The 24,793-nt window shown below is 42.2% G+C and overlaps 2 protein-coding genes across 2 annotated transcripts in view; both read left to right on the forward strand.

The window, feature by feature from the left end:
• Positions 1-12,747, forward strand: part of DPM1 (dolichyl-phosphate mannosyltransferase subunit 1, catalytic) — a 29,506-nt gene extending 16,759 nt beyond the window's left edge. Inside the window, exons 6-9 of the mRNA XM_049868898.1 lie at positions 2,659-2,754; positions 8,326-8,394; positions 11,586-11,700; positions 12,592-12,747. Coding sequence (XP_049724855.1) covers positions 2,659-2,754; positions 8,326-8,394; positions 11,586-11,700; positions 12,592-12,696 — 385 coding nt within the window. The 3' untranslated portion in view covers positions 12,697-12,747. The remainder of the gene's footprint in view (positions 1-2,658; positions 2,755-8,325; positions 8,395-11,585; positions 11,701-12,591) is intronic.
• A 3,806-nt stretch (positions 12,748-16,553) lies between these two features.
• Positions 16,554-24,793, forward strand: part of ADNP (activity dependent neuroprotector homeobox) — a 29,749-nt gene continuing 21,509 nt past the window's right edge. The window contains exon 1 of the mRNA XM_049868897.1: positions 16,554-16,658. The gene's annotated coding sequence lies outside the window, so the exon portion shown is untranslated. The remainder of the gene's footprint in view (positions 16,659-24,793) is intronic.

Here is a 24,793-nt window from a genome sequence, read left to right on the forward strand (position 1 = left end):
ATAGTTATTTGCAGATTTGAATGAACAGATCTGTCTTGGAAGAAGTACAGCCAGAATGGTGTGGCGAGGGTGGCAAGACTTCGTTTCACATACTTTGGACATGTTATCAGGAGGGATCAGTCCCTGCAGAAGGATATCATACTTGGTCAAGTAGAAGATCAGTGAAAGAGAGGAAGACTCTCAACAAGATAGATTGACACAGTGGATGCAACAATGGGCTCAAGCATAACAAAACTTAGGAGGATAGCACAGGATCAGGCAGTGTTTCATTCTGTTGTACATAGGGTCACTGTGAGTCGGAATTGACTTGACAGCACCTAACGGCAACAACAACATGGGAGTAGTAGTAGTAGTGTCACAACCTGTCTGAGAATCAAGATCAGCCCAAGGCTGATCCCCATGAGGTGGAGGTCAGACATACCACCACTCTACAATCTTTATTCCAATTCTGATACCACACAGAACTCACAGATTACACTTAAAGTGGTTTATTAAGGAAGCAGCAGGTACAACTCAGGACCAGGAACATGTAGGCAAAACCTCCCTTCTTCAGTGCAGGACAGGTCTCCTGTCAGCCCCCTCAGCATAGGCTCCTCTCAGTCCCCTGGGGATAGTCTCCTCTTGGCCCTGCCGTCTGTCACCACCAGCTCTGTCACAAGGCCCCTTCTGGGCCTCTCAGTGTCTTTGGAGTTACAGCCTTTAACCCATATTACGGCTCTTTTAGGAGGTTCCTTGCCTCTTCTCTCTCTTCTCTTTGCTTCTCTCTTTCTTCCTTTTGCTTCTTCCTGCTGCTTCTCTTTCTGTTTCTTAGAAACCTCTGTGGGACCGGCTGCATACATACACAACCCCTTGTCAGTTTCCAGTCATGGCCTCTCTGAGCAGGGGGGGCTACAAACCACCCAGTCCTTTCTTGGTAGGCCACAGACACTTCATTTGCATAGTAGGCTATAGTCACTACATTTGCATAGTCTATTCACCAATTCTTGCAAAGCGCCTACCAATCACAGGGCAGGGTGCAGCCCAGGGCCTTACAAAATGTATCAAACCACAAGTTGTTTACAGCTTACCCAGGAAATGTCAGTCAACCCCGACGAAAGTAACAAACCCTCTGGGTTAGAAAACTAGGGCAAAGGTAACTCCTCAGGGCTTAAGGGACAAATCCTCTCAAGCTGTTTTTCCGAAGAACCAGGGCAAAAGGCCACATAAAGGATCTCATTTCTCTACAAGGTGATAAAACTAAATTCTTAGAAACCCTGAGAGACCACAAAACACCTCTCAAAATAAAAACTTGGAAGTTGTTCTAAATGTAAGCTAAATATACAAAACCAAAATCAGATCATGTAAAAACACTCCTGGGAGTTTCCGTCACACATGAGGGGAAAAAATCGAGACTCCTTACCTTGCCCTTCTGGGCGCTACGTGATCTAGCCCCTTTCTGCCTTTCTGAGCTCATCTCGTGCTCCCTCCACTTTGCGTACAGGCGTATTCTTTGCATTTCTGCGTTCACGCAGAGTTCTCTGTCGCCTTTGTCTGAAATGCTCTTTTCCTGCTTCTTAATGGCTAACTACTTCTTATCTTTGATCTCTGCATAAAGTCACCTCAGAGGCCTTCCCTGACCACCATATTTTTACCATAATCAAAGTTAACGATCAACCAACTAAGAAAAATACTTTGAATCTATAGTACAAAGGACTTAGATCTCTAATACACAGAAGGCCTTTTAACCTCATAAGGAAATAGAACCAGTGGAATAGAAAATGGGTAAAAGATACAAACAGACTATACGTAGAAGAAATCAGAACCAGCTAATGAACTTCAGATGTTCAACCTGGGATATAAGCCAGGAAATGCAAATTAAAGTAACTGCATGTGAACTATTATATTACCTGTTAGTCTGTCAAAAGTAAAACCTAGAGCGGTAACATCCTGTGCCAGTGAAGATGGTAGAAAATGGGCACACTGATTGCTGGAAGCATCAGTTGCCAGAACCTTTTTGGAAAGTAATTTCTGGCGATATCTGTTAGAATTTAAAACATTCATAAGCTTCGTTTTAGTAATCCCATTATGTTCCTTCTTGTGGGGCCTAAGCACCAGGATATCCGTGTATAAGAACGCTGATTGCAGTACTGTTCACGTACTTTAGAAACAACCATAGGGATATGTGAGTTGAATATTCTTTTGCAACTATTAAAAAGAATAGGAAAGATCACTGTTGAATGCATGTCTGTGATGTGTATTGTTAATTGATGAGAAGTAAGTTGCAAAATGTACTTTTTTGGATTCCGGTTTTTAAAAAGCAACCACTATACAAATGTGTCTTTAAAGATCTGGAGCAATATCAGGGTGTTAGCACAGGGGCAAGAAAAGAATATGGCCCCAGGGGAGGGAAAGAGTTAATAATTTCATTAATACATTTTTGGATGGTTTCATGTGGTACAATCAGCAGATACTACTATTTTGTAGTTTTAAAAATCAATAAAAAAAAAATCAGACGTTTAAAACCCCTGCTTTGAAAGAAGGTTTTTCAGTAGTATAGTCCATCTGTTGGCTTGGCTTTATGGTTTTTTCGTGCTGGTCTTAAAAGATTTGTGTTGCCTTTGGCTATAACCATTGAAACCTCAATAGCTTTTTCTAATTGTCAGCTAATTTTTCCCATAGGAAGCAAAAGGAGGGTAATTTTGACATCGTCTCTGGAACTCGATACAAAGGAAATGGAGGTGTATATGGCTGGGGTTTGAAAAGAAAAATAATCAGGTATCTGTGTGTGCTCTAATTTCTTTATCTTTTCGTGTAACTGCTGCAAATACATTTCTAACAGGTGTTTGGGTTATATTGCCATGCTGTGTTGGGATTTGTGAGACCAGATGATAACTTGTGAATAATATTCCCAGATAGCTTCTTCCCTACAATTTTTCCTATGACTGGAGTATTTTATTAAGTGAACTATGTATATTTTTGGACTAAATAAGTATTTTTTTTTTGTATGTACATTTTTATCATTTTAAGTAAATAAGCCACTCCAGAGTTTCAATAACCGTAAAGTAGTGAGGCTTTGGAGTCACACAGACCTGGGTTCCGATCCTGGTTTTGTCGTTTATCTGTGTCACCTTGCATATTTTGCTTTTTCTAAGCATCATTTCAATTAGAAAATTTAAAACAAGTCCACAACACCCAAGATATGACCTTGATTATATCCCGCCTGAATTTAGAGACCATCTCAGGAATAGATTTGATGCATTGAACACTAATGACCAAAGACCAGACAAGTTGGGGAATGAGATCAAGGACATCATATTTGAAGACAGCAAGAGGCCATTAAAAAAGACAGGAAAGAAAGAAAAGATCAAAATGGATGTCAGAAGAGACTCTGACACTTGCTGTCAAACATAGAGTAGCTAAAACAAAAAGAAGAAGTAAGTAAAAGAGCTGAACAGAAGACTTCAAAGAGTGGTTGAAGAAAAAGTATTATAACGAAATGTGCAAAGACATGAAGTTAGAAAACCAAAAAGGAGAGAACTGAAGGAAAAATTCAAGCCTCAAGTTGCAATATTGAAGGATCCTACAGGGAAAATATTGAATGATGCAAGAAGCGTCAAAAGAAGATGGAAGGAATACACAGAGTCACTGTACCAAAAAGAATTGGTCAGTGTTCAACCATTTCTGGAGGCAGCACATGATCAAGAACCAGTGGTACTGAAGGAAGAAGGCCACGCTGCACTGAAGCACTGGTGAAAACAAGGCTCCAGGAATTGACAGAAGAACAATTGAGATGTTTCAACAAATGGATGCAGCATTGGAGGCGCTCACTTATCTGTGCCATGAAATTTGGAGGACAGCTGCCTGGCCAACCGACTGGAAGAGACCCATATTCATGCCCGTTCCAAAGAAGGATGATCCAACAGAATGCAGAAATTATCTAATAATATTGTTAATATCACACACAAGTAAAATTAGGCTGAAAATCATTCAAAAGCAGTTGCAGCAGTACATCTGTAGGGAACTGCCAGAAATTCAAGCCAGATTCAGAAGAGGATGTGGAGTGAGGAAAATCATTGCTGACGTCAGATGGATCATGGCTGAAAGCACAGAATACCAGAAAGATGTTTACCAGTTGTCATGAATTGAATTGTGTCAACTTGGTTGGGCCATGGTTCCCAGTATTGTGTGATTGTTCGCCGTTTTTTCATCTGATGTGATTTCCTATGTGTTGTAAATCCTGCCTCTATGATGTTAATGAGGCAAGATTAGAGACAGTTATGTTAATGAGGCAAGACTCAATCTATAAGATTAGGTTGTGTCTTAAGTCAATCTCTTTTGAGATATAAAAAAGTGAGCAGAGAGACACAGGGGACCTCATTAAAAAAAAAACCCAAACCCAGTGCTGTCAAGTCAGTTCTGACTCCTAGCGACCCTGTAGGACAGAGTACAACTGCCCTATGGAGTTTCCAAGGAGCGCCTGGCGGATTCGAACTGCTGATCTTTGGTTAGCAGCTGTAGCACTTACCACTATGCCACCAGGGTTTCTCATATCACCAAGAAAGTAGTAACAAGAGCAGAGGGTCCCTGCGCTGAGAAGCTCCTAGTCCAGGAGAAGGTTGGTGACAAGGACCTTCCTCCAGAGCCCACAGAGAGAGAAAGTCTTCCCCTGGAGCTGGCACCCTGAATTTGGACTTCCAGCCTCCTAGACTATGAGAGAATAAATTTCTCTTTGTTAAAGCCATCCACTTATGGTATTTCTGTTAAACAGCAATAGATGACTAAGACACCTGTGTTTTATTGACTGTGTAGAGGCATTCGGCTGTGTAGATCATGAGAAATTATGGATAATAATTGTGAAGAATCCCAGAACACTTAATTATGCTCATGCAGAAACCATACATAGACCAAGAGGCAGTTGTTCAGACAGAACAAGGGCATACTGCATGGTTTAAAGTCAGGAAAGGTGTGTGTCAGGGTTGAATCCTTTCACCATATTTACTCAGTCTGTATGCTGAGCAAATAATCTGAGAAGCTGGACTGTATGAAGAAGAATGTGGCCTCAGGATTGGAGGAAGACTCATTAACAACTTACAATATGCAGATGAGACAAGCTTGCTTTCTGAACCTGAAGAAGACTTGAAGCACTTACTGATGAAGATCAAGGACTATACAGCCTTCAGTATGGATTGTACCTCAACATAGAGAAAACAAATCCTCACAACTGGACCAATAAGCAACATCACAATAAATGGAGAAAATATTTATGTTGTCAAGGGCTTCATTTTACTTGGATCTACAATCAATGCACGTGAAAGCAGCAGTCAGGTAATCAAATGACTTACTGCATTGGGCAGATCTGGTGCAAAAGCCCTCTTTAAAGTGTTAAAAAGCAAAGATGTCACTTTGAGGACTCAGGTGCACCTGACCCAAGTCGTCTCGTATGCATGCGAAAGCTGGATGATGAATCAGGAAGACCAAAAAATTGATGCCTTCGAATTATAGCGTTGGTGGAGAATACTGAATATACCATGACCTGCCAGAAGAACAAACAAATCTGTCTTGGAAGAAGTACAGCTAGAATGCTCCTTGGAAGCAGGGATGGCAAGACTTGTCTCATGTCCTTTGGGCATGTTATCAGGAGGAGGACATCATGCTTGGTAAAGTAGAGGCAAACACTCGAGGAGATGGATTGACACAGTGGCTGTAACAGTGGGCTGAAGCATAATGACTGTGAGGATGGCACCGGACTGGGCAGTGTTTCGTTCTTTTGTACATAGGGTTGCTACAAGTTGGAACTGACTGGACAGCACCTAACAAGCTTCACATTTCCTATAATATGGAAATAGTGTACAACAGGCCACACCAAAGCTGAGTGGCGTCAAACAACATTGATTTATTATTCTCCGGTTGCTGTGGATTGGCTGGTGATACCTCTGCTGGTTTCACCTGGGTTCATTCATGCAGCTTCCTTCAGCAGGAGGGTCAGCTGTGCTAGAAGGGCCAAAATGGCCTCACCCATAGTCCAACAGTTGATCCTGGCTGTTGGCCTGGGGCATCCCAGCTCTGCACTTGGCCTCTCATCAACCAGAAAGTTAGGTTGGCTTCTTTACAAGCCATTCTCAGGGCAGCATCCAAGAGTACAAAGGTAGAAAGCTTCAGGGTCTCTTGAGGCCTAGGCTCTGTGGCTTGCACAGTGTCAATTTTTGGCAAAAGCAACCCCGTAATCAACAGGTAGAGAAATAGAACCCAGTTGTTGATGGGAAGGCCTGCAGAGAATTTTTGATCATAGCTTATCAACCTTTCAGAGTTGTTCGGAAGATGAGATGAGTTTCTGTCTATACAGGGTTTATATACCCAATTCATAGGAAACCCTGCTGGCGTAGTGGTTAAGTGCTATGGCTGCTAAGCAAAAGGTCAGCAGTTTGAATGCGACAGGCGCTCCTGGGAAACTCTATGGGGCAGTTCTACCCTGTCCTATAGGGTCGCTATGAGTTGGAATCGACTCGATGGCAATGGGTTTGGTTTTTTGTTGTTGTTGTTGTTGTACCCAATTCATAGCGACCCTATAGGACAGAGTATAACTGCCCCATAGGGCTTCCGAGGCTGTAAATCTTCACAGAAGCAGATGAGCAGGTCTTTTCTCCTGCAGAGCCGCTGGATGAGTTTGAACCTCCAACCTTTTGGATACGAGCTGAGTGCTTAACCACTGCACCATCAGGGCTCCTAAAGGGTCTATATATAGCTTCTTTCCTTTTATGTAATAATAGGTAACATATATAGAAATCCTTACTAATGTTGATATTTTTTATCACCCACTTCAATCCTGTTAAAGATTTCATTAAGGTAACCTCAATTCTCTCTCTCAACTAACTGTAGAACTTTGAGCAAGGTATTTAAAACATTTAAGAGCCTCAATAGCTTTTTCAGTGAAATGAAGAGGTTGGATTAAGACAGTACTTTTCAACCCCAGTTAAACATTGGAATGGTGTAGGGATAAAAAACATACACACACAACTGCTCCTTTACCCTTGGTACATTTTAATGAAGAGACCTCAGTTTCAAAACCCATTACCTGTCAGCCCACACATACACTCTCACACTCATTTGAGGGGTAAACTGCATCCTGGAATTTTTTTGTAGCTATTAGAAGCACGTTGATGAGGGAATTGTGTTTTATAGCCATCATCTCAGCATTATCCCTGTGACATCTACCTAAAAAAACAGTTGCTGTCGAGTCAGTTCTGATGCATGGCGACCCCATGTGTGTCAGAGTAAAACTGTGTTCCAGAGGGCTTTCAGGGACTGGTTTTTCAAAAGTAGATTGCCAGGCCTTTCTTCTGAGGTGCCTTTAGGTGGACTCAAACCACCACCCTTCTAGTTAGCATCGGAGCACTTAACCATTTGTGTCACCCAGGGTCTCCATGACATCTACCTGACCTTGTGCTTATTTGCATAAAGCTAATCTTTCTTATGAGGCCTTTGGTGGTTCCCTTGGCTTCGAAGAGAAACTTTTCTCTCCCGGCTACCCCTGAAAATTCTGAGGACACTAAAATGGTTGCAGTACAAAAGTCATTCTCTCCAGGCCCTTTGACATCTTTGTAAATGTTAGTGTTAGGTGTCAGTCACTAATAGTTGTCACTGATTGAATATCCAGTGGTGTTTGAAGCACATACCCTGAAATCATGGAATGAGCCCGAGGTCAATTTCCAGCCCCCAAAACAAAACCCGGAGTCGATTCTGACTCATAGCAACCCTATTGGACAGGGTGGAACTGCCCCATAGGGTTTCCTAGGAGTGCCTGGTAGATTGGAACTGCCGTCCTTTTGGTTAGCAGCCATAGAACTTAACCACGATGCCACCAGGGTTTCTGAGATCAGTTTCCAGGGATTGCCAAACACCAAAACCTTCTCCCACTTATGCACTTTCTTTGAAAGAAAGAAAGCCGTTTTTGTGCAGACTGATGTTACCTTGGTGAAAACACAATCCCTGTATGCTCATTGGAGTCTGAAACGGAAACTCCGTGCTAACAGATGTTCATATTTCTAGATAATAACTGTTGGTCAATATTACCAGAGCTTATTTAAAAAATCTGTTTTAGTTCTTAAAGTTTGGAAAGATGGTTCATTCCGAGTCCCTTCTAAATTTCATTTTTCAAAGAAAAAAACATCCTTGTGTTCTCTAAAAGCGTGAAGTATCAGATCTCCTTTCATTGACTAAACACTTCTCTTTTTTCAAGTGAATTAACATTTTTGTGAAATTAGTAAGGCATTTTTAACACACGACTCTTGGATGTGTTTCTCCAGAATAAACTGTTTTATAAGAAAATTTGATTGTTTTTTTTGGCAGCCGTGTGGCCAATTTTGTGACACAGATTTTGCTGAGACCGGGAGCATCTGATTTAACAGGAAGTTTCAGGTACAGTGAAAACTCTTAACTTTGTATTGTCTACTCTTTGTCACTCCTTACCTAAACTCGCTTTATAATCACTTATTTCAAAGAAATGCTTTGTATTTTTAACCCCTTTTTTGTTCTGAGAGTTAAAAAAAAGCAGACTGAAGTTTCTTAAAAGCAGATAATGAATTCTAAGTGCTTTTTTAAAGGGAGAAATACTGTACTTTTTAAAGAGCATCAGTGGCAGGGCTTAGGTTAGTGTGCTTGTTTCCGTTAGTGTCAACACTTAGCCCACAGGAGGACCATCCGGGGCCGGAGGTGGCCACTCACTGCTCCTTGGGAACAGAACTGTTACTGATAATGTGCTCCAAAGAACTGCACCCAGTCCAGTGATGTTTAGCAGTTTATATGAGTATAGCATCGTCTGCAGAAAAGTTTTAAATCTTTAATATTTGTGTAGAGCTTTCTCAGTTATCTTGTTCTCCGTATATCCAAAAAGTTCCTTGTTTAATTGGACCAAACCCTCCTTTGTGTTTTCCATGTTTGTTTTGGGGGGGTTTTGGTTGTTTGTTCTATCATTTTAGACTTGCTGCAGTAGCTGAACTGCTTTGTATGACCATGCCAAGTGACTAAAGACTGCCAGATTTTTTACATAAAAACATAAAATGCCTGTTCATCTATTCTAAGATCTAAACCCCATGCCTTAGTTAATGATTTATATTACCTGATTTTTTTTCCATTAAATGAGATAAATTCTTAGGTCCTTCATTAAATACAGGAAAATCTAGGTCCTTAAGTGTCCTAATCGACAAAGATAAATAAATTAGGAGCTAGCTGTTGGAGGTAACTAGGACCTCTAGTGCAACTGCAAGTATGTTGAATAGCAGTTCAAAAAACGAGACAGAGTTTCAAAAGTAAAGAGAGAAGCCGTGACAAATTAGAGGTCAAATGAAAATGAAGTCTCTAGAATTAAAATCAATTAGAAAGCAGAATTTGGTGTATAAAAGATAAAACCAAATCCTTTGCCGTCAAGTCGATTCCAACTCATAGCGACCCTAGAGATAAATAAACCAGAACTCAAACTGGTTGCCACTGAATTCATTCCAACTCATGGTGACCTCAGGTGTGTCAGAGTAGAACTGTGCACCATTGGGTTTTCAGTGGCTGATTTTCAGAAGCAGATCTCCAGGCTCTTCTCCCAAGGCACCTCTAGGTGGACTCGAACATCTAAGCTTTCAGTTGGCAGCTGAACACATTAACTGTTTACACCACCAGGGACTCCAAAAGATAGATAACCCATTGCCATGGAGTAGATTGACCCTATAGAACAGAGTGAAATGCCCCATAGGTTTTCCAAGGCTATAATCTTTACGGAAACATACTGCTGCATCTTTCTCCCACAGAGTGGCTAGTGGGTTCAGACTGCCAACCTTCCTGTCAGCAGCTGAGTGCTTAACTGCTGTGGAACTAGGGCTCCTTCAAAAGATAGACAGGGGCCCCATAAATACATCCCTTCAGCTCCACGCTTCAAGGCAGAGGAATAATGCGTTATCTAATTAAGGTCTCTGACTGCACACAGCAACAATGCAAAGAATAGTGGTACTCCCGAAATCTCTGGAAAGAGGGGCTGGCCAGTGTGCATTTCACAGGCCCTGGTGTTTGATTGTTTTGAGTGAAGAGCCAGGGAAATTGGAGATGGGGGCTTTGCTTTTTGGCCTAGTTCCCCCAGTCACTTCATCAAAGGGTTGACCACCTCTAGGAGGCTCTGCACGCAGGAAGTATTTTTGATTATCTTCAGTGTGCCAAAAGAGTAAAAATTTCCTGTCCTCATGGAGTTTACACATTTAATGGGATTAGACCCACGCTTATGTAAAATATATGCAATGTCACATGTGGATTATGCTGTTGAAGAAAAAAAAAACTGCAAGGAGAGTTAACCGTGGGAATGGAAAGGGAGGGGGAGGGATGAGCTGGAGCTCTGGATTCCACGTAGTGAGAGCCCTGGTGCGGTGTCCTCTATGCAAGTAACAGAGAAAAAGTGAGCCAGTTAAAAATGTGGGTTTTTAAAAAATACTTTGAAAACTCTTATCTCTTCAAGAGTAGTGATTTATTAAAAACATGCATTTATTATTATTTATTAAATACATATATGAAAGTACAACTTGTCATTAGAAGGCATGTGCCTTTTATCAAACAAGACAGGGAATCCGAAAAGCACTGTAGTCTGCCCTAAAGTCATTTCGTAGCAAAGACCACCTGGATGCTAACTATCCTATTTATGGGGCTATATGGCTTCGTGTATATAATTTTACTTCATTAGCCGTCATCTTTAAGGTATTGTGGTGGGGGAAAGGGTAATGAGGAGAAACAGATGTCTTAGAAAGTGATTCTTAAGGGAAATAAAATGACTGTTAAAGGGAAAGAATTCCTAGCTGAATTCCAGATTTAAAGATTGTGCTGTAAAACATTGTATTGTGGCCAGATAGTCTTCCCCACCCCATGATTCCATCCTTCTTCCTTCACTTAATGCCATCTGACGTATCACATATCTTTATTTAGTTTCTAGTTCACTGCTAAAACCCCAAAGCATGAAAAGTCGTTAACCCATTGCCGTGGAGTTGATTCTTGGGTTGTAAATCTGGGGAGCTCTGTGTTTGGCTTGTGGTCCATCTCAAGTTAGGCCACACATTGACCCTTTATAAACTTCTAACTGGCTGTAGGTAAAACTGGTTGTGGGGCCTAGTTTCTGTCTTAACCTAACTGGCAACCAGGCTCATCCTAGAGAAGGGACTCAGGAAGATCTTTTTCTCAGTAACTGGGGTCTTTCTTATCATCCAGTTTATAGTGCCACTTTATCAACCTCTGTCAATTCTTTTGTGCCAATATTTTGGAACACTTTCTCCTCTTTCAACTTTAAAAGTAAAATTTAAAAACTGAAAATAATGGGAGGTTCTGCTTCAAATGGTTCACTTTACCATATTTTAATAATTTCAGATAGTATGATAGAAAATTCTCTTAAAAATTCATTTTCAAAATGATTTAGCAAATATTTCCTGACAAATGCATCATAATCATCAGTTATGAGAACTTTTCTATATACAAATTGGCAGTGAAAGTTTTAGGCTCTACAAATACCAACAAACATTTTCAATGGTCAAGATATGTAGGCAAGTGTTTTTATCCACATGTTCACATATAATTTTAATTTCTTACAGATTATACCGCAAAGAAGTTCTACAGATATTAATAGAGAACTGTGTTTCTAAGGGCTATGTCTTCCAAATGGAGATGATTGTGCGGGCGAGACAGTTGAATTACACTATTGGCGAGGTATGGGATGAAAATCCTTCATAAGGAAACAGTGAGCTTTAGACTTTTTATATTAAATTGTTTTAACCTTCATACTACCAAATTAACATGGAAGACTTCCCGTTGTTTAGACTGTCCATGTACTCAAAAATGAAAATTCAAATCCCTTTTAAATATGCTTGACCGACCAAGGTTTAACACGTTAATGGAAAGGAGCACTCACATATAAATAATTAAATGTTGCTGGTACCTTGTCCATCCCGGCCTTTTCTTTTGACCATTAGCACTGGAGGGATGAGTCTCTTCATGGCATTTCCTCTTGCCATAGCTAGCAACCACCCTACTTTAGAGTGAGTGGTGAATCCTATGTGCCAATTTCCATGAGTAGATGAAAATTACTAGGGAATACCAAGCGAGGCAGAGAGATATCTTAATATTTAGGGTGAGCCAGTGAGCTCCTTGGGAAGACGGCCCTCATTTTAACACTGATACCCTTAATCAGAGACTCCTTGCTGTCCAGTCAATTCCGACTCATAGTGACGGTGGCGTAGTGGTTAAGTGCTATGGCTGCTAACGAAGGGGTCGGCAGTTCGAATCCGCCAGGCGCTGTTTGGAAACTCTATGGGGCAGTTCTACTCCGTCCTATAGGGTCGCTATGAGTCGGAATCGACTCGAGGGCACTGGGTACTGGTTTTGTTTTTTTACCCTTAATCAAAGGAAGAAAATGGCTAACTTGAAATGCCACTTGTCTTGTGGCAGTTAACAAGCCTTTCACATAATGCTAAAACATAGTGATAGTTAAATTTGACACATAACTAAAAAAATTCAGTGAAAGGCCATTTTACTTGTGGAGTATAGTTTTTCTTTGAATTGCAGCAAGACTGACTTTAATGTATGTATTTTTTTAACCAGGTTCCAATATCATTTGTGGATCGTGTTTATGGTGAATCCAAGTTGGGAGGAAATGAAATACTCTCTTTCTTGAAAGGATTATTGACTCTCTTTGCTACTACATAAAAGAATTCATGTATATTTATCATGTTCATTTCAATTAAAGCATTAAAGAAGCCTGGTTGATGATTTTTATAAAATGTACTCTCTTAGAGCGTAAATCCTAAGGTAAGGTGAATTTCATGTAAATCTTTTTTTCTGAAGAAATTCCACCACTTAATATTTCAAATTGAATTATCAAAATGAGCAGTTTTCTCAATTTTCATTTTACTGTTACGACCTATAAATAGATGTATATGGTTTTCTTTTGCATAAAATATTGCTACTTTCATTAGAGTATGTGAACGCAGAATATCTTATATGGGGAAGAGTTTAAAATATTCTTTATAAGAACTGAATTATAGCTCTTTGTACCTAACATACATCAGAAGAGAAATGTTAATTATATTCATGAAATGTAAATGGCCGTTTCTGTATGAACTGGAAAAAAAAAATACACACTTTTGCCCTTTGCTCAAAAATGTATCTCATATTTCTTAAACCAGCTAAAACAATACATTTAGAATAAAATTTTAGGGTTTTGGTTCTTTGCAGTTATTGAACTGATGAAATATTTCTTCTACTAAAGCAGGTCTAAGTATGTATTGTGAATTGGAAACGGCATGGTGGCAGTTGATTGCACGGCTGGGTTCCCCCCCCCCCCCCCCCCCGCTTCTAAGCAATAACCTCTATAAGTAAGGAAAAATATTGAAAGCACTGAGGCACAAAATATCTTACTGAATTACTTTTATAAAGATTTTTCTCTCAAAATATTTGTTTTTATATTATTTCAAGACCCTCACCAAAGCACTTATCTTTTCTACTATGCAAAAAAAAAAATCCCTTCCCTATAGCTCTTCTCTCCATTCAGAAGGTTGTTCTGCCAGTTAAAACACAGGTTGTTTAATAAAGCCCAGTGCACATGTTCTCTTCACTTACCTTCTCTAAAGGTAGGTATTTCAAAAAAGGTCAGTTTCTAATGGTACCACAGATTTTGGAACCTGCTGTAGGTTTTAAAGTTTGGATGGATAAGACACACCTTGAGCAAATAAGGTTAAGATCAGGTTGATTCAACTTTGCAAGTAAAAGGAAGAGATGTCTCTAAGTTTTCTAATAATCCTATCGAGTGAACAGTATTCTTAATTACTGCATTTTCCAGGTTTAATTTGGCTGCCCAAGAAATTTAAAAGTCTGAGTTGTCATTTGCATTTCTCTCAAAACAGATCCTACCAGAAATGAATGCCAGACTATGAATTCTTTGGTGTCATTTTTAACATTAAAATCCCCTCCCTCCCCATAGTTGATTGCATAGTACACATTCCAGTAAGGGCCACTATTTCCCTTTTGCCCAGAGCTATTCAGCTGACCCACCGGGGGACCCACCTTTCTTTCAGAAATGATTCCTCTCATGGGAATCTCCTTAAAAAACCAAAAACCCAGTGCCCTCCACTAGGAAATTCATCAGTGTTTGATGTAAACTCTTTAGTCTTAAGCTAACAATAGAAATGTAAATATTCTCAATGATTTTCAGTGTTACTCTGTTCCAAATCTATTCTTTCTAACCTAAATGCAAAGTTAAGTTTTCAGTATCCAGTGTGTGGAAGAGATTAAGTTAACTACCTCAGAAAACCCACAGTATAGTATTGCCTTTCATACCTCACTAGAGTAGGTAACTTTTGTCTTTTTAACCTTTTCAGTTCTTACTCCCACAATTATTACAGTGTCATCACCATTGGGATTTATTGTAAAGAAAGTTTTTGAGCAGTCATTTAGAAAAGAATCTGGACTATTTAGATGCAAGTTTGTAGTAAATCTGATGACTTACATACTGGGAAAATGTCTAAAACACATCTGAATCCAGCATCCCTTTTTGCTTTATAAATGAGGTCAAGGATGAAACCCTGATGTTTTCTATTTGTATGGTCACAGTATGAAATCTAAGCATATCTAAGAAAAACTAAAGATAAAATTTGTATTAACTTTTGCCTGTCTTCTGCTATGTGTAATCCATTCTTCATCTTTGTTCCTCTTAATGAAATGCTTTGCCACCACCCCCCCTTTTTCTTAATGTTTTTCAGCCATTGTTTTCAAGTACTTACTTGGTTTGCATAGATAGGTTTTATCAAAATTTCAGAAATTAATGGAATACTGTAGTAAATAAAAGACTTCGTTAAACTAGCTAACCATAGTCTTAGACAAAGGTCTAACTACAGTTTTATATTATCAATTCAGATTCTTTTGAGATGTTAAGTATGGTTTGAGAAATAGCAAGACAAGTGTAACAGCACATACTAAGAAGCTGTTATTCCTTCCCCGTTGGTATTTACTTTTCAATATGCGTAACCAAAGATACGCTCTCAGATGTACTCGACTATAAAAGGTGGCATCAAAAATGTTGATAGTGTATTGGTTGGGGTTGGCCTAAATTTCCATAGGCAAAACTGCGCGGTATCATGCTATCCAGATGGAGAGCACAAAGTCATTGTGCCCAGGAGCACAAACTGTAGTTTTCAAGGATCTTGTGGAGGCCCATGCCAACGGCTTCACTAGTCCAGCGGCCTCAGACACTGGAGATTCCATTTGTTTTCTTCAGGCCAAAAAGAGACCATCACTGTGACTTGGAAAGAATGGCAAGTCCCAGGACAACAGCCAACCTTCTGTAAAAATAAGCCCCCATCTACGAAAAACCCCACCCCAGCAGGAAGGGGTCGGGCCATCCATGGGGTTGTGGTTCATCTCAAGTCGTGTGCAACAGGCCCTCACACCTCATTTAAGGCAGGAGGCGTCAGGCACCGCCAGCCAGGTGCCCTGCTGCTTCCCGCCGCTGCCCGTCCTGTAGGCGTGGGGCCTCCGAGCACGTGGAGCCGCCCCGGGGCTGCCCCGCACACCCCCCTCCCACTAGATGTAGTCCAGGCTCTGCTGGGCCCGCGCAGGGATTCCCAACACGGCCACCTGACTGAGTGCTGGGAGTGCTGCGGCCCGCTGCTTCTGCCTCCGCCGCCGGCGCTGCGGCCAGAGGAAGGCGCCCGCCGTGCACAGGGGCCCTGGAAGCGCACTGCGGCCATTATCCACGGCGCCTCCTAGTGGGTCAATGGCAGATTCTCTTGGTTCTCGCGATAGCTCCCTCTCAGTGGGATTATATAATCCCCCTCAGGCAGGGTCGGGGAGTGCTAGTGGCACCCTCCCTCAGAAAAAGTTAGGAGCAAGAATTGGTGGGAGTAAGGGAGCGATCCCCGGAGCTTCGGGGTAAAAGGGTACTATTCCCCACTGCCCCCCCCCCACTTGGCTGGACAATGAGTCCTCTTATTCTAATGAGGCACTTACGTCACTTCCGCTCTTTCTCGGCCGCCATTTTGGCTAGGGCAGGTTCGGGGACTCGCTCCGAGGCGCTTGTATTGTCTGCTGAGGGGAGACGCGGGATCAGCCCCCTCCCCCGCCCGTTGCCGCCGCCGCCTCCACCGGCCCGGTCTCCCCTCCGCCGCCCGCCGGGATCCATGAGCTGAACTCCCACCCCCCGGTCGCCGCCATCTTGTGCCCCTCCCCCTCCCGCAGGCAGCGCTAAGGGGGATTTTGGCGTCTCCTCAGGCACAGCTCCCTCTCTCGGTCCCCGCTGCTGAGGAGCGAGAGGAGCGCGGCCGCCGCCAGCCTGCCCGCGCCGGTGAAGCCGCCTCTCCCCACACCCTCCGTCTCCTCCCTCCGCCCCTCCTTTGTCTGCACCGCTCGACGACGCTGCCGCCGCCGCCCGCGCGGGGACTGGAGGGAGCCGCTCGCGCCGCCGCCGCCGCCGCCGCCCGCCGCTCTGCTGCGCCCACCGCGCCCCCCGGCAGCAGCCGCGGCCGCGGCGCGAGCCGGAGCCCGCCGAGCCGGAGCGCAGCGAGGCCCTGGGCGCGCCCTCGCCGCCGCCACAGCCGTGCCGCCGCCATCCGCCCGCCGCCGCCGCCCGGCCCCCGAGCACGCCGGCCCCGCGCGCGCCTCGAGGCAGAGCCAAGGTAAGCCCCGCGCGGCCCTGCGCGCCCGGCCCGGCCCGGCCCGTCGCCCCTCGGGCCGCCCCGCCGAGCGCGGCCCTGCGGCGCGGGGCGCAGTATTGTTTGGATCCCCAGCCCTCCAACCACACACGGGCTCCTTTGCATACTCCCCGACTGATGGCCCGCCCGGCCCGCGCCGACCGCTATCCGGGCGCTGCTCCGGGGTCCAGGCGCCTCCTCCTGCAGCCCGACCCCCTTCTCCGCCCCGTGAGCCCGCCGAGGCCAGCAGCCGGCCTGGTCCCCCGAGCTTTTGCAGCTAATCCTGTGTTCGTCCACCCCGCCCCCAGCAAGAAGCGATCTTCTCCCATCTCTGGAACTAATTCCTCCCTCACCAACCGAGCCCCCCACGCACACCCCCAGTGCCCGGAACGAACCTTCTGCCAGGTCTGCCCACCCTGAGCTGGGGGAGGGGGCATTGGGTTGGGGGCGGGTAGCATGCATGGCACGGAGTAAAAAAGTCTTTGCCTATCCTGTGCAATTCTCTGTCCCCACCATTCCAGCTCCCGTCCTATCCTAACCAGAGTGCACCAGCACCCCTTTTTTCCAGTTCCAGATGCCTGGTCACCACGATCTCTTACAAGCATGCTAAGCCCCAACTTTAAATAAGTTAATGAAAAATAGAATGCCCTAAAGCAGCGAAAAGATGTTTATAATGCAATGAATGGGGAGTAGTTGCTTGAGCACTCTTTTCACCTCTTCTCTCCTCTGGGCTGCCTGCCTCCCTTCCCCTCCCCCTCAACCTGGATGTCTGTCTGCTGGAAAAGGCGCGATTGCTCCTCTTCCTCTTCTGCCCAAGACCAAGCTCTAAGGTCTTAGATCCCTTTTGGCCACACACCTACCCACACTAAGTTTTCTTGATGTTCTTGCGTTCACCAATTCCTCTGGATAGTTCTTCCCATAACCCCATTTCTCAGACAAAGGCTTAGGAGGGAAAAAAGAACCAAACTGCTTCCTGTGTTTGCCATTTTAATGCTGTCCATCCCCACACACCCAGTCCCCATCTGTGATGCTTCTCGAGCCTGTGTCTTGAACCTTCAAGATGAGAAGAAAAAAAAATCTCTTGGGTAGCTTGATACAGTTTCTTTATAAATCTGCATTGTTGCTTCTGGTTTATGGCCATGAAGAAAATACCAGCCCCCACCCAAAATGCACCGCAGCCAAGTCGGCTAAAGGCGATGAGTGTTGGAGTCAGTAGGGGGCGCATTCTCTGCACTGGGTAAGGCTGCAGAGGGGGGAAGGGCCCCACAGTTAGAACAGGATGTGCTTCACAGCGCCTTCTACAGACCATGGGAAAATGGGCCCAGCAAGACACACACACACACTCTTAGTTGGTGAGCTGACAGCAACATGGCGAAGGAGTGAGTCAAGAGCAGTGATTTTATTTCTTTTAAAGAATCCACCCTGCATTTTAGAAGTTTTCTCATTTTATTTGTTCAAAACTGTTGACCCTCAGACAGTCCATGTTTGTTCTTGACAAGTCGCCTTGGCACATCCTTGGTATACAGATTTCACCTTCTGTGGAATTCTTCCACCTTTAACTTTGAACGTGTCACCATTTCTTTTCCAAGGTCATGTAGAAAAGGAGAAGGTTTAAAACCTGAGAGTAAGGAGTTTGTGGCATTGTGAATTATCCTGCTTCTTCTTAGTCCAAATCTTTCCAACTCTTTGAGAGTTAAAATCATTCTTGAGGGATGTTAGACTTCAGTGGAGCAGTGATTTTCATGATGGGTGTCATGATCTGCAAAGCCTTGTTGGTTAGCATAAAGCCCATGTTGAGGTCTTCATTGTCAAACTCAACAGAGTTGAGTGTAAAATTTCGGTTCTTTCCAACTTTGAACTCTTTGTCATCATTATCTCCGTAGCCAACCACCGTTGGAAAAGAATTGACACCAGTCTTCTCTGTGAGCACCCACCTTCTTGGGGTGTGTTGATTTCTGTAGATTTTACTTCTGTTGTTATTTCCATAGGTGTGAGATGAACAGTGCAAAACCTAGGCCCCAGCTTTTGTACCATGATGCACACAGGGTTGTATTTGTTGTAGTGAACTGATAGGTGGCCTAGTGGTTATGCCCTGTACTACCATTTTAAGGATCTGGACTCCATTGCCTGCTTTGCTCTTTGGACCACATTGTCAGTTCACACCGGTGGGTATACTCATTTTGGAGGGTGGGAAGGAACTGCAGCAACAGGGAAGCTAGAGACTTCTCCCTTCTTGGTCACCACCAAAGCCAGTGCTTTCTCGATTTCAGCCTAGCCACATTACTCAAGGAACCTGGTTAGGGGTGGTTGCAGTAGTGGGCTTATAGAATAGAGAAATGACTTACGGCTTTTTTAAGAGAAACATTTTAAGTTGACAATTTTAATTAATTACATTCTGCACTCTTGTGTATATGTGTGTTAAGTACTCACTGTTATTTGATGGCCTAGTCTCAAGCGTTGGTAGACTTCAAAGAACTTTCAAAGATTTCCCTGCCCAGAGCAGGCCTTTCCATGAACTTGTTTTGGCTACCAAAGATTGACGGTTGTTGATACTAAGGAGTACTTTCAAGACTTGGTTACATGTCTCTAACGTAGATCCACAGAAATAAATTTATGGAAAATGGATTGGATTTACTCTTTGATACATAGGTAACCGGTTGGTGCTTAAGAGAGAATTCTTTTAGGACATTTGCTACCAAGTAACAGTGAGTGAAAAAGAGGTAGCCTGATTTGGGTATTTCATAAAATCACATGGTATTATTTGTAATTTTTAAAATACTGCTTAGTATTTTTAAAAAAGATTTGATTCTGACCTGATTTGGTCTCTGATAATACAGTTACACAAGTTTTAAAAATGAGTAATTTGAAGACAATGTACCTGAGGATATGTTCAAGTTTGACGTTTGTAGAGGTACTTTGTTTGATTTAATGAATTATAAATAAGATATAATATTAACCGATGTTCTTAGTGGGAATAGCCATCTCCCTCCCCCCCCCCCCCGCCCCGACATAGGAGAGCATTGTCAACTCTTAGAAAGCAAGTATTCTACAGTTTCAAAGGTTTCCTGATTTTTGACACTTCAAAAAAGAGAAGAGGGGAAGGTGAAACAGTTGGGTTTGAAGGCTGGGATTTTTACAGTAGGTAAACTAAGGGTTCATTTAAAGTACAGTGAAAAGCCTCAGCGAATTAGGCTATGGCGAATGAGTATTCTGTTTAATTGCACGTTAAGTAGAAACTCTCTTATCTTGACTCTCGTTGAAAATTTTTCTAAGACCACCTTAATGGAGGCTGTTATATATTGAACTAAGTTTTTTCTTTTTTTGTTTTTTTAGTCCCTGAAATCATGGGTAGGGTTATTTCATAGTACCCTGAAATCCGTAGAAAATACAGGAAATTGGGCTGTGACTCGTAAGACCTCTGGCCCTGCCTATCCTCAAAGTCACTGGTAGTAAACGTACCCACTGTGAGTTTGTTTTGCTTAAATACCCTTTTTTCTCCTCAAGTCAGAATGTAGGAAAAATTCCGATACTGTTTATATTCAAAATAAAATTTCAACTTGTTGGGCAGTTTTAGCACCATCTGCAGATACCCAACCAGTAGGCTTTTATCAAGTAAATATGGTTTTTATTTTCACTGTAACATACACATTCTTTCATATTTGATTACTGAAAGCTTAGGTAGGTAAGGTAGACTGTTAAATTGTTGCTTTCTATATAGCTTCTTTTGAAAATATTTTTAAAATTCTTTGCATTTTGAAAATATTCAGCAATATGTAGTTCAGTAAATTAAGATTACGTACACATGCTGACTACACATAGTTGTGAAAAACACAGTTAATAAGGAAGATAACAGCTGTTTCGTTTGTTATAAAGGAGAAAGTAGGGATTAGTACTTGGGTGGAGAAGAAATAAAATGAACCCTTCAGAATTTAAGTGTATTGTTTTCGTTTGAGAATCATGTAAGTGACAAAATTGCACAACTTAGACTGACAAACTGATTCCATTATAGTCGAGTTTTCTAAAGTTGGAAATTGTCTTCGTATTACTAAATACAAATAGAAAGTCCAACTATAAGAGATGTAGTTTGGTGACAAGACATTTAAGTTCAGGAAAGAAAAAATCAGAATTAAGCACTATTTAAATAACTTGCTTAAGTCTCAGTGAAATAGCCTTAAAAATAAATGACATTAAAATGCAAAAATTTTGAAATTTTGTTTTATACAATTGGAGGCCAATTTGTGGTTTACACCAAGGTGCCCATGAGAGTGTTGTGCAATAAGCTACTTGTTTAACCTGGACTTCCAGCAAACTTTCACTGTAACAGGATGTCATAAAGTCCGTTACATTTTTCCAGAAGGTAAAATACTTGGCAGTGAGAGTTTACCTTTCATTTGCTCACCTCAGAGCTATATGCATTCATAGAAGCTTTGCTCCTCTACGTGAATAATTTCATTATAGTTAGATACGAAGAGCTTGGGGTGTTACCAGCACCGCATAAACTTAAAGTTTTACTCCCTTGGTTTTTAAGAGCTTGTGGTTTTGAGTATGGAGCGAATCCCGTATTTTATGATGTGCATCGCTGTCATTTGTAGCTTTTATGTTGTTTGGAAACCTGACTTTTAAAAATTGACGAACCAGAGCCCACGCTGATGAACTGAATTGATATTTGGCTTAAGAAGCTGCTTTTTGTGTATATGTTGGCACTTTACACCGTGATCACTGAGACAGTCCGTGAGGTAAGCTGTACACGTTTTGCCCAGTGTGAGTGACTTCGTGGTTTGTTTTCCTTTTTGCCAGATCTTGTGAATTAGAAAGTGAGGGAAAGGATGACTGTGCTCCTTCAGGCTCTCAGTGTCTTAGTACTCCTTGTACCTACTTTTTGGTTTACTAATGTCATGACCTACCTTTAATATCTGCCAGTTTGAGGAGTGGCTTAAGTGAGAATCCATATTCTGCTTCACTGGAAGGAGAAGGCTCTTACATGTTACCGTGCTTTGAAAATGGGATCTATGCACTATCAACTTGATCATGTAGGGAATATGAGCGTGTATATATACATATAGGGAATTACAGACAAAATGTTTCCAGCTCTATAAAGTGACTATCTTGACTGGTGGTGTACATTGTTACTCTAAACAGCGTAAAATACAGACTTCTTGCACTGTTTCATTTCCAGGTTCCCTCATAACTCCATGTATGAGTTCACTGTCCTCTGCTTTTAGAAGTTCTTTGAGATGCACTCACAAGCTTCCTTGGTGTTATTGATCCCTAGCTTAGTTCCTTAAGCATTTGGCTGCTAGCCAAAAGGTCAGCAGTTCGAATCCACCAGCCAGCTGCTCCTTGGAAACGCAGTTCTTCTCTCTAGAGTCACTATCAGTTAGAAGTGACTCAATGGCAGCGGGTTTGGTTTTTTTTAGTTTAAGTCCTGGTTAGCAGCTAGAGAAACCCTGGAACCTCTCAAGAAGTAAGCCGTGTTCCAGAAGTAAAAGTTTGGAAACTGAGGGTAGAGTGTAGAAGACTTAGGATACAGTTTACTAGGAGAAGACTGCTCTGAACATACGCCTCAGTTTAAGATTTACAGGCATGCACATAATCTAAAAGAGACTCATGCATTGTTTGACCAGCCCTTGGAATTAAAAAGTTAATCTCTACATATCCTAATATCCTCTGCGGTAAGGGTACAGATTTGTAATTGAGTCACTCAGCTGTGGACTGCTAATGTGTCACTTCTTAGGTGACTTGGTTGATGCATTTAATAAGGACAAGTGTAAAGGCCCCCGTGCTGGCCTTTATAGTATTATGAAATAATATTGATGGCTTGCCTGTTTCATTTTCCAAGCACTTTACAAACCATTCTCAATTCTCAGAACTGTCCTTGTTTCACAAGTAGGGAAATCAAGGCACTCGCCATGTGCAGTGATGAAATGAAGCACAGGCTATGTCTGGGCTGGTTCCCAGCCCTGTGCTTGGAACACAGGCCTTGATATTGCTCCTGTGAGCTGTTTGGCTAATGAGGGATCAAATGAATGCTTCGTGGCTTCATACTGATGTTTTGTGCTCACACTCAAGGATTCCTAATGGACTCGATGGTTAAAGAAGTTGGCCATACCTCCAACAGGAGAGTACATGTATAAGCTGTGCTGGTGGCAGTAGGGTGAGGTGTAGTATCTGACATAAAGTTGCCTGTATAAAGGAACAAAAAAGATGATGTCCCCCGTTGTTTTTCCCAATGTTGCAGCTTTAGGCGGTCTTGTCCTCTCTTCTGAGGAGTTATTTTTACTTAGATACTTGCTAGCTTTTACCCTTTCCTTTTGCCCTTCTCCGGCTTTTTCTGAAGCCTCTATACTCAAGAGCTTGTGGAGACCTGCATTTCCCTTAAATGTCTGTAATGTTCTCCTTGCCTGATGGGAGCTGGCTACTCAGTTGGGAACCTGTGTGAGTGTTCTCTTGAAACCTGGTGCATCTGAGGAAACTTCTGTCCACTGGAAATATGGTGGAATTTATTAAAGTTTTACATTAGAATTGTAAATTTAAGCTGACCACATTCCCTTTTTGAAAGAAGTGAGCTGAGACCAGTAATGTCCTAACGTAGGGACTGTTTGACATCTTGGCTCAAGGTCATTTATATTTGAAAACAACAAGAAAAATATAATTAAAACTTCTCTGGGGGAAGTATAAGGATTGAGCCATTATCAAGTGGCAAAACCTGCTATAAGAATGTTTTTTTAAAACTGCCTTTGGTTCAGCCTTGATCCTAGGAGATGTCTTAGGAAAACTTGCAGACATGGTTTAAATCAGTGATTCTGTTATTTAAGAGGAATCCCTGGTGGCGCAGTGGTTAAGTGCTACAGCTGCTAACCAAAAGGTAAGCAGTTCGAATCTGCCAGGCGCTCCTTGGAAGCACTGTGGGGGCAGTTCTACTCTGCCCTATAGGGTCGCTATGAGTCGGAATCGGCGGCTCGATGGCAGCGGGGTTTTTTTTTTGTTGTTGTTAAGAATGGTGAAAAAAACACATTTTACATCTACTCTGGGAAAATTATTTCTGAGTAGTGTCGATAGAACGTGAAAGAAATTTATCATTAAGGGGTTGAAAATAACCCACCTTTTGTCCCATGCCATTTAGATGGGTGGTGTATTTCTGGAATGATTTTAAGTAGACATATCTGAATGTCCTCACTTAACCGTACTTTTCCCGTTTTCTTATTTCTCTTAAGCCACGTTATCCATGTATGTTGACAGCTAGCAGTTTTGAGCCCGTGGAGTTCTTAGTAAGCAGCAAAGTGCTGGCTGGAATCATTCCCCATGATGTGTTGCTGTCTTGCTCTAGTACCTACTTAAAATGAATGCTCTCCATTGCACACGCTCCCTAAATCTAGATTAAGTGTCCTCAACATTTTTTTCTTATTTTTAAAGAAGCGAGACATCATTCTATTTTTTAAAAAAAAAAGTTATGTGAATTCTATAAAATTGATAAAGGGATAGGGCGTCAGACCTCCCCCGTTGCTCAGCTTTCACTTTGTTCCTCAGGTATCATCTTTCCCTCCACCTATATACACATCTTAAAGGGATTTGAGGAACACAACCCGAAAACCAGTGGTTCCATTGGTGTTCTAGAAATTCTGGTGGTCACAGCTAGGGTGCTTGTCTGAAATCCAGGTACTGAAAGTTACAGGGTAAGCAGCAGTATAATAGCAGTTTCCAGTTGTAGGCACTAGTGTTTAAGTCTGAAAGTCCTCTTTAAAAGAAGGTAAATCACTGTTTTTGTTTAAATAAGTGTATGCATAATCTAGATCACATCTTCACCTGGGTTTATTTTGCGTAGTTGGAGACGTATTGCACGATTGGAAGCATTTTAAATGCCCATTGAGCTTGTAAAGCGAAGACTGTGCTACCTCTCACTTGAATGGCTCACGTAAACGTATGTGTTATATATAAAAGCACTACTGCGTGTCTTATGTGTAAGTATGAATGCACGTTATGTGTATAGGAACAGATGTTGTCATGGCAACCAGATCTGATTCTCAGGAACATTGACACTACAGTCCTTTTAAAAGCTTATGCTTTGGTATGGACTCATAATTTTCAAAGTGATTAGTCAGGTATCTGTTCTGGTTTGAGGT

The sequence above is a fragment of the Elephas maximus genome, chromosome 25 (genome assembly GCF_024166365.1).
Source record: "Elephas maximus indicus isolate mEleMax1 chromosome 25, mEleMax1 primary haplotype, whole genome shotgun sequence".
NCBI lineage: Eukaryota > Metazoa > Chordata > Mammalia > Proboscidea > Elephantidae > Elephas > Elephas maximus.